This window comes from Lissotriton helveticus, chromosome 3_1 (assembly GCF_964261635.1).
Source record: "Lissotriton helveticus chromosome 3_1, aLisHel1.1, whole genome shotgun sequence".
Classification (NCBI taxonomy): domain Eukaryota; kingdom Metazoa; phylum Chordata; class Amphibia; order Caudata; family Salamandridae; genus Lissotriton; species Lissotriton helveticus.
Genome location: NC_136061.1, coordinates 94,334,945 through 94,348,157, shown reverse-complemented (window position 1 = coordinate 94,348,157; position 13,213 = coordinate 94,334,945). Strand labels below are relative to the sequence as shown.

Below are 13,213 nucleotides of genomic sequence, written 5' to 3'. Positions count from 1 at the left end.
TTAAAGGTTCCAGCTGCCCAGGTAGCCCCCTCCATGTATCCACCCATTTATGACACTTCTGTGACGTTTTCATCACATGTCTATGTGCACGCCCTGTGCACGCCTTCTTTGTACGCCCATATGTTCTTTATCTTACGTTTGTCACCTGTTACGCCTACTGTATTCAATGCAATTGTAATGTTTTCCTATATATACTATGTAATGTTGATGAGACGTTGCAGCTGCCATTCCCTTCCATTGCATGCCACTTCATGGTCTTTAGGCTCGAGCCATCCGATTAAAGCCATTCTGACTCAGATATCACGGATCCTGCCTCTTATTTATTGAGCTATCTGTTTTGGTTAATGTATAGAAAAATAGTACCGGTAATTAATTATTTATTTACCACAAGGGAGGCACCTACGCCACTGGAGATATTTTTATACCTTAGACTCAATGTTAAAGCAGCCACCCCCACCTTTCCCCAAAAGCTCCCCACGCTAAGCGCACTACATTATTGCAGGCTACAAGACCTCCGTATTGGGAGAAGGTGGACTGGAATTAGAGGATGAAGACTGGATAGAGGTTGTCTCCTCCCCCAAAGTGGTTGCAATTCAGATGAGGCTCCGACTGGTACAGCTTAAGATCTTGCATGGGTCATATATCACTGGGCAAGTACACATAGGGTGTGCGATGAGCGGAGAATGTAGGAGGGGCTGTGGGGAACTTGGCACCTTCATGCATATATTATGGCACTGTGAGGAGATACAAACCATCTGGGCAGCGATACATGATGAGATTAAAAGTGTACTGGGGGTGGAGATACGACCAGAGGCCCAGAGGTGTGTCTTGAATGTATGGGAACCCACAGATTTGAATGGTTATCAGAAGCAGTGGGTGACGTTGGCATGTATGGTGGCCAAGCGAAATATTGCACAGCTGTGGGGAGCCAGTATGCCACCCCGGATTATTAAATGGGCTGAAGATTTAGATTGGTGCATGTTTAGAGAAAAAGCAATGTATGTGGCCAGGGGTTGTCCGGAAACACCCCCGATGCGACAAAGGGAAGAGGAACCACAGGAATCCCCGTGATCCCGAATTTTACATACATTGTGATTATTGCTTCTGTACGAATGACAATCTAAACCTCGTAATGATGTCAATTATTGTTCACCCGATGCCAATGTTTTCTTTTGTTTATTTCAATAAAAAGAATAATTTTAAAAAAAAGGACCTCAGCATATGGTCTCATTGCTTTACTTTACTGCCCAGGAGGAGTGCCCAGAGATCCAAAATTGCTCATTAGCTGGCTGGGATTCTGAGCTGAATACTCGACTCACAGAGAGGTAATGGCTCTCCTGCCGTAAAAAGACTGGCATGATAACAGCCAGTAGTCACCTTTGTATCATACATTTCAAATGCGAGACATCAGAAACAAGCTGCGACATGATGACTGTTGTGCCATGTGCAGGCGGGTAGGAAGGGGCAGATTTCCAGCACATTACATGGGACTGTGTGGGAATACAGGAATCCTGGTCGGAAGTATCGACCGTCCTGTTGCAAGTGGTTGATACTCCCATTCACCTCACCCCGGTTATAGCACCGCTGGGATATACAGAAGGAATTAAAGCTCCCTTTCAGAAAGTTTATATCACTGGGGTTACTATTAACAAACCAGAGAGAGGCCTGCAGACGAGGACAAGCTCCTAAATTCAACAAATGGCTGGAAGATTTTGTATTCGGTCACTTCCAATTTAACACTTATGCTGAGCTGCTGCACTGAATTTCATGACCAAGTGACATCTAGGGCCCACTACAGACATATCTGCAGATGGGTCACTGCCTGCAATGCTGTCTGAGGGACATAACCACACTTTGTACACCTACACAAGCCGATGGGAAAGCTCCTACACTAACATGGTACTCATGGGGGCGCGCCGGGCCTCTCACGCTCTTCTACGGGCTGCATGGTAAACATTGAATGTCAATGTTCTATTCCTTGATCAGAAGATGATATACATTATCTATCCATTCTTCTTGGGGTAAATGCTAGGCATGTTGAAACTGTCTGTGGGTGAGCGATTAATATGTGGATACCCGATAGAACCAGCAAATGTAAGTGCATTGTTTTTTGTTTGGAAAATTCAAAGAAATGAACACAAATATTGGATGTTGTGTTCAACAGGGGTCTGCCCTTGGTCCTATGCTTTTCAATATTTATATGGCTCGTCTTGCCCATCAACACTCAAATAATCTCGATGGAGGGCAATTTGTCATTACTTCAGGAGCTGTATGATGTAGGTGACTAACTAGATGAACAACAACTCCTTTAGTCTAAATTTGGATAAAATGGAAATCCTGATTTTCTGAACTTCTTCCATCTGGTCCAGTATATGGTGGGCCCAATGCCCAGTACCTACCTCATCAGCTCGAATAGCTGACTTTCCTTTGAGTTAAGAATGAAACTGATGTCTTTTTTTTTTTTTACTTCAGAGGCATCAAGATTACTCTGTTCATCTCTCGTGAATGTAGGCAGTTGCTGGTGCAAACATTGGTACTTAACAGACCGGATTATCGTGATGCCCTTTATTTTGGGCTACGGGAGTATCTAATGCAGAGACTGCAACTCATACAAAATGCAGCAGTCAGGTTGATTTTTGGGAAAAGAAAATTTGATAGTGTCTCCTCCTTATTAGAACGCTTCAGTGGCTGGCAATTAAGAAGAGATGAAAATTTAAAGCCCTCTGTATGGCTCAAAGCTCTTTATCCAGCAATTCACAATTCTTATAGGTTAGATATGATTTAAAGATATTGCCCCTCTAGGCTGCTTTGCTCCACATCTGCTGGTATGCTTTCTATACTTAAAGTACGCAGAGCTTGCCCAAGGTTTAAGGCTTTTTCAGTGGTCACAGCTCGAGCGTAGAACAAACTGTCTATTCATCTTGAAGCTGATCGGGTAAAATCTCCTAAAGGTTTGAAAACTTTGCCTTTTACTTCTATTGATATATCACTTATTGATAGGCAGTGTGCATTTTTGGTTTAGTGCCAGGACACCCTTTGGGTAATTGTGCAGTCAATAAACAGTAAATAAATAAACCCATCACCCCCCACAAGAGCCTGCAATATTCAGGCCCTATAATGGAAGGCAGAAGGAAGATGTGACCACATCAGTTTGGGCTGGGAATGGGAGAGTATAAACAATTAGCCTTGATTAACAATCACAGACTTATTTGGTATAGTGGTTTGAAATTAATGTAGTTACATATGTAGATACTAGCGGGGGTCTTTAAGCACTTAACACAAGAGTCCTACATATGCACTTTACCACTATCATAGAGTGGGTGACTTAAAGATATTACTATGAATAGGCCCACATACAATTTATTTCTCTTTCACACATCACGCAGATTACTCGTTTACAGTGTAATGAGGTCCCTGTTATATTTGTGCATTACAGAGCACTTCAGTCAACTCTGGGTCGCAACAATTCCACATATCTCTGGTTGCAACATGACTAAATTCAGATTGGGCTACTACTAACAATAGTTGGTGGTCTTGCCAACTTACTAGATAAACACCAGATCATTCTTATATGTTTTATGGCAATGTATAAATACTCACACTACAATGAACACTGCGTTGTCTGCAATATTTATTAGTCAATGCATATTCAATGTATTTAACAAGAGTAACCTCATGTTTTTTTCTTCTTGAACACTTAATGTGGTTGATTACAGAAAGAGTAAGGTATTAATACATTTGGACAATTTGTGATTGACAAACATGTAGACCGATAACTTTGCGAGAGACTGGAGAAGTGTGGCTCACTGGTTAGAGGAGGCAGACCCTGATGCATAGGTCAGACCTGGGACCAGGGTTCAATTCCCGACGCGGCAGGGTCTTGAGCTCAAAATGTCCACGGACTCGATAATTCTCGCCTCGGTGCCTACTCGAATCATGGGTTCACACTGCAACTCTGGGCAATAGCTTGCTTAATCTCCACTACGGCCCCACTGCGATGGGATGCCTGGTCTTCACCTTGGGGATGCCCAGTAGGGGTTATCTCGCAGGGAAAGCCAGGACGGGTTCCCAAAGCAAGCGCTAAGAGACCTGTTGGTGATTTGGCGCTATATAAATCGAAATTAACATAACATAACTGCATTGCTGTCCAAATCACTTAAATGCACGGCAAAGCAGGAAAACCAGTCAGTGTCCGAACCAAAATATTTTTCAAATAAATCAACTATCCATTTTGATGAAAGCAGTCAAGAGCAACCCTTACCCAAAGAGGTAACAAAGTGTTCGTGCGCGTTGAGGGTCTTCATGCATCGCTTGTTTTTGTAGTCCCAAACACGGAGGGTTTTGTCATCGGCACAGCTCATGATGAACTTTCCACCAGGATGGAACATTATGCCTCGTACCCAGTTATCATGGCCAACCTGCAAACAAATACAATATACAGTAACCATTGCAGATTAATGACATATCTTAAGGTCTGCACTTTCGAGGAAGCAATCCCTAAAAGATAGCCTAATTCTTCATACAAACAATACACATGAAATAGCAGGTTTAGCTAACTTCCATAAGAATTACTTGCAGGGTATACCTGCACCTAACCGCAAGCTAAAAAAAAAAAAAAAAAAAAAAAAAAAAATCAAGAAAAAAACTAAATTTAGGAGATTAGTTGCAAGCCCTAGCTGTTGCATTTACAAATCTGACTTTAAAAATATTCCCATCCCCCCACCCCCAAAAAAAGACCATGAGGAACAAATTACTTCTCTTTGGTAACAATGTATCTGTAAGAGACCTACATTAGTTATAGATTCCTTACCCTAGAATTACCCCAGGCGTCAGACTGAACCCCAAGAATTTTTCTGTGGCGAAACCCCTAAGTATTGGTAGGTAGCGTCAGTCGACTCAGTGTTAGTCCGGCGTCGTGGTTGCAAAGACGTCTGTGTCTCCTTAGCCATGGACCCTGCGCGCTAACGTCAGTTCTGACACTACGTTACGCACCAGAAGCGCAGAGCCATACAAGACACTGCCCACTGGAGCACATACCTAGGGCCCCTGAAGGGAGTCCCTATCCCTAGAAGTCAGTTCACATAACAGGGAGGATGGGTGGGGAGGTAAGGAATCTTAACTAATGTATGTCTTACAGATACATCGTTACCGAAGGTAAGTAAATTGTTCATCTGAAAAAGACCATTAGTTATAGATTCACCATAGAATAGATACCCCAGCAGTGCCAAAACCAGAGTTGGGTCTGCAAAGATAATGTTACTTACCCAGTAAGCAGCTGTTCTTGGCATGTTTAGCAGTAGATTCACATGCTTTGCATACTCCTGCCATCTAGTGTTGGGTCTGGATGTTTGCAGTTTGCTTTTCTTCTAATAAGTCTTTTCCAGTCACGAGGTAGGTGACTCCTTTCAGTGACAGCGCACATGGGCATCAACTCCATTGTTAGATTGTTTTTCCACAGAGGGTGAGAATGGAGTTGGTAATAAAGAATAGAGATGTCCATACATATGTATGTATATTAAGAGAGAACTGCAGCAGCTACAGGTACCCGGGGAGACGCATCTGAATCTGCAGCTATACATACCAAGAACAGATGCTTACTGGGGAAGTAACATTATCCGTTCGTGGCATGTGAACTGTAGATCACATGCTTTGCATAGACTATATAGCAGTATTCTTCCAAAGCGGTGGTTAACCTGTAGTTGCTGGAGTGGTCTGAAATAGTGTTTTCAGTACTACTTGGCCCACATTAGCTTGTTGTCTCGCTAACACATCCACCCAATAGTGTTAAATGAATGTGTGCGGAGTAAACCATGTTGCCGATTTGCAAATGTCAACTATGGGGATGTTTTCTAAGAAAGCCATAGTAGCCCCTAACTTGTGAGTGGAATGCGCTCTAGGGGGTACAGTTGGAGTTCTTTTTGCATAACATGGAGATAGGATTGCCCTTGTGTGGTGGAGCAAAAGCAACAAGAAGTTGTTTTGGCTAACGAAATGATTTTGTTCTTTCGATGTAATGTACAAGTTATTTACCTTTGGTAATGATGTATCTGGTAGAGACGTTGTCTAGCCGCAGATTCCTTAATTTAGAATATCCCCAGGCGTCACACTGGATCCGGAATTTTTTTGCAGCAGCACCTCTGTGTGCTGGGGGACGGCGCCACACAACCCCGCTTGGACGTCGTCCACGTACATGACGTCAACGAGGTCATATAAGTCCCTCCCAGCGCACTGACATCAGTTTTCTTCTGAGAAACTTTTACGCGGTACAATGAGGTGCCACCAACAAAACTGTGAAAGTATGGGAACAGTGTGCGAAGGATGAAAAATCCGTAAAAACAAAGAAGGCAGATGGTGTAAAACACTATCATAAAAGATAGTATCAGACTGTCTACATACAAGTGAAAAAGTGGAACAAAGCTGTGAGAAAACCTTCCAAAGCGAAGCGTAGACCCTTCCCAAAGCGCTAGCAACAAGGGAAGAATATCTCAACAGACAAGATAGACCATGTAGAACCATGTCGTACAACAAGGACGGAGCACAGAAAGAACAATCCACTGCAAGAAGGATGAAAAGACTGGCATGTCCCTATATTAAAGGAAGACTAAAACACAGCCCAACCGATCTCCAAAGAAGACGACTAAAGAGGAGACAAGAGCCCTGAGTCAATGGAGAAGGTGGGAGAGAGGGAAGGCAGCAGGAGAAGAAGAAGAAGAAGAAGATCCTGTAATGGCATCATCTTACAGGAAAGAAGCCACCTGGAGGGAGTTCGTCACATTTGGCAATTCTTAAAGGGGCGCAACAATGTGAGCACCCGTGAAAGAAAACCAATGGCAACTGAAAGGAAGCAAGTGGAGAAGCCCACCTGGCAAGGTCCTCGCAGAACGGGGAGGATGGGTAGGCGTTCAGGAATCTGCGGCTAGACAACGACTCTACCAGATACAAAGTTACCGAAGGTAAGTAACTCGTACATTCGATAGAGATATCTAGCCGCAGATTCCTTAACTTAGAATAGATACCACAGCCAAACCCCAAGGGGGAAGGAGGGTCTGCGATAGAACAACTGAAAGTGCCCGAACCACTGAGCTGGCACCTGAGTGACGGACTATGGGAAAGACTGAGGGGGAAAAGCCAGACAGCAACCCAAATTGCTCAGAAGAGCAAAAGACAACAGGAGACAAGGCATCACAAAACCGCCAGAATGGTGCGACACCATACCCGTACGAGTATGCGATGTCGAAACTGCACTAGCCATATCCCAGAACAGAAGGGAGGAATAAGGACTACTCCCAGCTCATTGGTGCACTAAGTGGACACCAAACAACGCTAGAGTCGATCATACAGAGACATAACCAGAGCCTACCAGGCTAGCCCACCCAAGGTAGGCCGGATAGGCCACATCCAGGAGCAAAGGGCAAGAGGCAGGAACTCAGCAACGCCTCAGAAGTACAGGCGGGAACAAAAGACACGCCAAGTGCACACCTAGTCACCAAAGAGGCGACAGAGGTGAACAGCATCACGCTGAAGGATGCTGATGCGGACCACAACTGCACATGCACAGAGTAGACAGCCACGGAGACTACAAGGTGGCGTAGGTAAAATGAGCATGGGACTGCCCAACCAGGCAGCTTGAAGGCCAATGTGAGAACTAACCCACGAAATACAGGGACGTAGGGTGCAGCACCTGGGATGACCTGCATCAGAGGAGCTGTTCCACAGGCACAGCAGGGTGACACCCAATGAAAAAGACACATCCGAAGGGAGTGGCAGCAGAGGCACCAAAAGCGCAAAAGGAGCTGTAAAGAGGAACAGACATAACTATTAAGAGAACCTCAAACCCCAAACCACCTCCTCCGACTATGAAGGGAAAAGCATCCCCCATAGAAGAGTGGGACCGTTTAGAACATGAACACAAGAAGGAGCAGCGTGAAGCTGGGTTACCACTCCAGGGAGTGGAACGCAAGGAACCCTTATTGCCGAAGATGCAAGAAAAAGCAAAAAAGTGCACTTAAACATACTGAAAAGAGGCATTGCCGCGCAGAACATGGGCAAGCTCGAGTACAGCACTGATGTGCTCCTTGAAACACGGAGACATAGGACCAGACCTCACAGCAGCGAAGAGAGGTTGAGATGTAGAAAAAAAAGGGTACGGCAACACATATATATATATATATATATATACATATATATATTACCTACTGGCGGTCGCCAGTAGGTAGTTATAGTTAGGACCTAGTTTCCATAGGAAATCCGCAACATTCTATTGGGAATAACTTTGGCCCTGGTGGACGAATGTTTGCGAATTTCTCAAAGAAGATGGCTAGGTCCGCTGCGCTCATTCTGTGAAAGTTTTGGGGGGATTGGTGAAGTGGGGGCTGAGATAAAAGGGGGCCCCAAAACGTGTTTTTCCCATGTTATTTTCCATAGGACGTTTAGACACGGCTACAGCTCGAACGGCTGAATGGATTTATAAGAAATTTGGTAGAAAGGTAGAGTGTGGGTCGCAGATCACGCTTTTGTTTAAATGGTGTAAATCCGTTCAGTAGTTGCTGAGAAAAATTAAAGTTGAAATCAGTTATATATCTGTAAGCGAGCACGGGTGCGCGCACCTATGCGGGTGTGCGCGAGTGGCATTGTGATTTGCTGTTTAACGCCTGTCAACATTCGATTCGGAGGAAATCAGGAAGTGTTGTCCGCCATTTTGTTAGTGCGAGTGAATATATAATACAGAACAAAGGGTTAGTACATGGAAAGGGGAGAAGGTAGAGATTGTCTGGCTGGGTAGGTTTTCTAAGGGGGTACAGTATGGACCCTGAACGCGAAAATACTATTTTTTTTTGGGAGAAAACATTTGCAGGGTGCATGCATTCGGTCGCGCACCCCTATTTACAAGACTGTGAAAAACTATAGTGGTGAGAATGGAAAGGGAGCAGGGTGGAGAGTGTTTGATTTCGTAGGTTTCTTGAGGGGTTTATTAAGGATGACGAAAGTGTAAAAGTAGCTTTTTTCGCAAATAAGTTACGAGGTGCGCGCACTCGGTCGCGCACGGCGATCAAAAAACATAAGGGAAGATGGAGATAAATTACAAGTTTGAGTGTTTAGATCTAAGGTGGCTCTTAAAAGAGCCCTTGTGTTAATTGAGTTTTTGCTGAACTTATAAGTAAGTTCCGATGCAGAGTCTCATGTTACAGGGGAAAATTCTATTTCCCTCATCCGTGAAATGAACACCATCTCTCCGATAGATGCCTTCCATGTTGAAACGTAGGTTGTTGTTGTATATAGAACCCATGTTATATTCTCTGAGGAAAGCAGAAACAGATTTATTTACATGTTTCCTTGCTTTCTCAATCTGTGGACAACGTTCATTGGACCAATTCCATTTTTGTCTTTGGCATATATTTGAATACACCAAGACAGTTCGAGGAAAAAGTGACATCAATTGACGAAAGGTGTCTTTTAGAAGCATTTCCAGACCTACCCCTGTTAATGTGCCTAGATCATTGCCTCCACAGTGCACAATTATCAGGTTAGGTTCAGGGAGATGCATAAAAGTTTTCACCAATGGTATCAATTGGTGACATCTTAATCCTCTTTGGCCAATCCACGTAATCTGCACATTTGGTAAGTCAAGGTTACAAATTCATCTGTTTGCAGCATATTTCTCACTCCAGTGAATATAACTGTGTCCTACAAGCCAAACCTTCATTTTCAAGGTAGATGCAGTAGTACTCCGATGGATTCGTGAAGTGGAATGGCAAGTAGATGGTGAAAGTCACGATAAAAAAAGTGTGTGAGGTTTGGTGTTAAAGGAAAACTGAACATGATTGGTTAATTGATATACTTCAAGATTGAAGACTACGCTGTATGTTATAGTTTTATTATAAACAAATCTTCCATTGGTCGTGGAAAATAAAGAAATGTAAAACAAGAGTGGATAGGCAGGTGTGTTTGGAGGGAAATTATCCTTGAGATATGAACTTTTGACCTGTGCCTTCAGCTAGGTGCAGATTGAGCTGTTACCATGGTAACAGCCAGAGAAGGCAGAGGGTGAAGGGTGACCGTTATGTGACTTTGAAAATATTGAAAGGATAACCAACTGAAATGTTAATTTGAATATGAAATTGTGCGGGAACAAATATGATTGGTTGAGGAGACATATATGAGTGTGTATTGACAGAAAATCTATGCCATTATTCTTTGGTTGCAGTGATAGAAGTATTATTGAGAGCTCCGTCAAAGGGCTAAGGCGGCGGACACCTGTGGCAGCGGTATATCCATGGGGGATAGTCGAGCAACAGTGGCGGTTGCCCCCATCGGAAGCCCACGGGAGTCGAGGGCCAACGACTCTCGTAGAACCTTTAAAACTGAGAGGACGTCTTCAAGAGTGGGGCTCATGCCCGAGCAGGCAAGCATTCGAGTTCCAGGGTAATCCAGAGTCGTTCTAGTGGACCAGGCCCAAATCCGGGGAGTCGGCCGCCATTTTGAGCGTTCCGCAGCAACAGCCGCTCTTCACCCCGGCCACCGGAGCGGGTCCCCGGCCATCCAACCGAGTGGAATGCCAATGGCAGTCATGGTGCAGCTGACCGGGGAGTGAAACGCTAAGGGTCGCCCTGCTGCAGCTGACCGCGGGGATGGGCCTTGGCGCGTGGTGTCGCCCCCGGGCTATTTGCACAAAGGTCCTCCACCACCTATGCTACCTCGACAGGAACAGCGTCATGCATTTGGATCGATGTTGCAGCAGGCTGCCATGTAAATAGTTATTTAATAAAACGTTTTACCCTGTTACTTTGCTGGTGTGTTGTATATATTTATAATATTTGCATAGGGTTTGTCGTTATTTTGGGCGGGGTGGGCGGCGGAGCCGAGCTAACTTCTCTTATTTAGTCAGCACATAAATTGACTTACTGGTGCGCATTATTTTGGGTGTACATTTGGAATATCGGTTGGGGTCGGGTTCGTCGTACTGAAATAACCCTTCAAGTTTCAGGTGTAGGCTACTCTCCCATTCACTAGCTCCAGAGTAAGGAAAGTGCTTATATTCTTTTTCGTCCTTCACATGCGGATACCATGTTCGGGCTTATTTTTCTCATTTCATTAACCGTTCGATCAACGCCTCAGTCATACAAAAAGCATTCTTTTATTGACCCAGTCGTGCGCCACACATACGCATTCATACCGTACAAATCAGGGCCCATGCGCACATTCATACCATACAATCTTTCACGCTCCCAGCGATAGCTCGTACATATAATGTACCGTCTCACAGAGCTAGCCTATTTTTCCTCGCGTGGAACACGGTGCGGTTTAGGTCTTCTCCATACTTTAGCTGAAATTCCAATGTAACCTGCAGAAAAAGAAAAGAGGGGGGGGGGAACATTCAAAGCACATCAGCGTGCATAAACACGAAAATGTTTTTATCTACCACGTACTTGACTTATCTCTCTGAGATGCATTCCCTTGTGTCTCGCCAATGGTAGTCTGTTCATTACATAGATCGCCCGAGGGCGGTAGTACAGACCGCGCGTAGGAAAGGGTCAAAAGCCAGGGGTATAGGAGTATGTAACAAGCGAGCCATTTAATTGAAAAAAATAAACGTGACAAACGGTTGCAGGATCAGTGAAGGTTGATTTTTTATTCGAAAGTATAACAGGATCAGTTACAATAAAATTGTCCATACGCACACCAAGGGCGAGTATCATGGGTAACATTACTTCAAAGCTTTAATAATACAATAATCAATAATGAAAAACCGACATCAATAGGGTTGTCCGTGTGCCCAGTCAGTACCCTTCCCCGCCCGCCATGTGCACAAAGACCGCATACATCCCCCATAACGTCAAGGCGAAGTAACTAGAACGTCATAAGGAGTTGCAAGTCGCTCCCATACTGGCGCCATTTTGGTCGAGGCCAGGTAGGTCCTTTCAAGTGGTGTGGGACCTGCCTGGCTTGGGGAATCTTTCAAGTGATGTGACTGAGGAGCAAATTGTGGACCTCTTTAAAGACTTCAACCCACTACATGTCAAGAAATGTTAAAGCGGAATGAAATGCTTTGCATTTGTAGACTTCAGTTCGGCGAAGACCCAGCAGAATGTTATAAGTAATTGTCATGGCACGAAGTGGAGTGGGCGGTCTGTCATTGTGAAAGCTTCAATTAAGTTGAATGGCTGCAAGAGCCCCGATTATACCAGCAGCCCTGTTAATATGCCGATCTTGGAAAAAGTTCCTCTGTTGGATTGCAATGGCTGCAGTGATGGTCTTGGGAAACTACTTCCGAAAACTCTAAAGGCCACGAAAGCTTGCTATGCTGTTTCTTTGGAAATGCGCTGCTGGGTGATGGAAGTTATTGAAGAGTTGGCAGTGGTGTTTTTTGTAGATTTTGGACGCTCTGCCACAGTCCTGGCTTCGTCATTACGAGCACTTGAAAACAAAGACATTCTGGGAATTACCAGCCTTGACGCAGCCCTTTATGCTACAAGATGGTGTCTTCCATACAGAAAATATTGTTGGCAGCATTTTGAAAGGAAAGATAAACGGCCGTTCTCCTAGTGAGTCTCACATTCTTACATTTATGAAGAATGTTGAAGAGTAGTATGTTGAAAATCTGAAGCTATCGTTCTATAAACTCTCAACCAGCTTTGGATGGAAAAATCCTGAAGAATGTACAAACTGAAAACCAGTTTTTGTCTGCATAGCATCAGCAGCAACACTTGAGTCAGCTTTGTGTGAAGCCGCCATCTTGATCCAATCAATACCGTCCCCCCGCACACATTCAGGGACCAGGCCGCATTGCGAGGGCACCGCAGGACGTGTCTTCAGGTCAAACGGATTGTGGGACAAGGTCCAGAATGGAAGAGTCACCAAAAGGCGAAAAGTCCCGCCGGACCCCGGGAGCCGGCCGCCTATGTCGGGGGCGATCTCAGGCCACACCAGGGCAACAAGACTTGGGGAGGGGGCAGGAGCCAAGCGCCCCCTCCGAGTCCGCGCCACCACACCGCCCCTCGGGGGCCTCCGTCAAGCGGCTCAGGGAGGCACCGCAGGCAGCGGATCTTCAGATCAGTGGCTCTCACTGGCGCTGTGGTTGCGGCCGGAGGCGGGTGAGACTCTGTAGCCGCAAGAGCAGGCGAAACTCAACCGGCCGAGTGAGGCACTGTGCCGCAAGAGCGGGTGAGACTCAGCTGGCCGAGCGAGGCACTGTGCCGCAAGAGCGGGCGAGACT

At 45.1% G+C, this 13,213-nt stretch overlaps 1 protein-coding gene across 4 annotated transcripts in view; it reads right to left on the bottom strand.

The window, feature by feature from the left end:
* PAFAH1B1 (platelet activating factor acetylhydrolase 1b regulatory subunit 1) overlaps nt 1-13,213 on the bottom strand; it is a 593,618-nt gene that overhangs the window by 83,059 nt on the left and 497,346 nt on the right. For all 4 annotated transcript variants that reach the window (XM_078679307.1, XM_078679308.1, XM_078679311.1 and 1 more), the window contains one exon: nt 4,262-4,418. In XM_078679307.1, the coding sequence (XP_078535433.1) occupies nt 4,262-4,418 (157 nt within the window). The remainder of the gene's footprint in view (nt 1-4,261; nt 4,419-13,213) is intronic.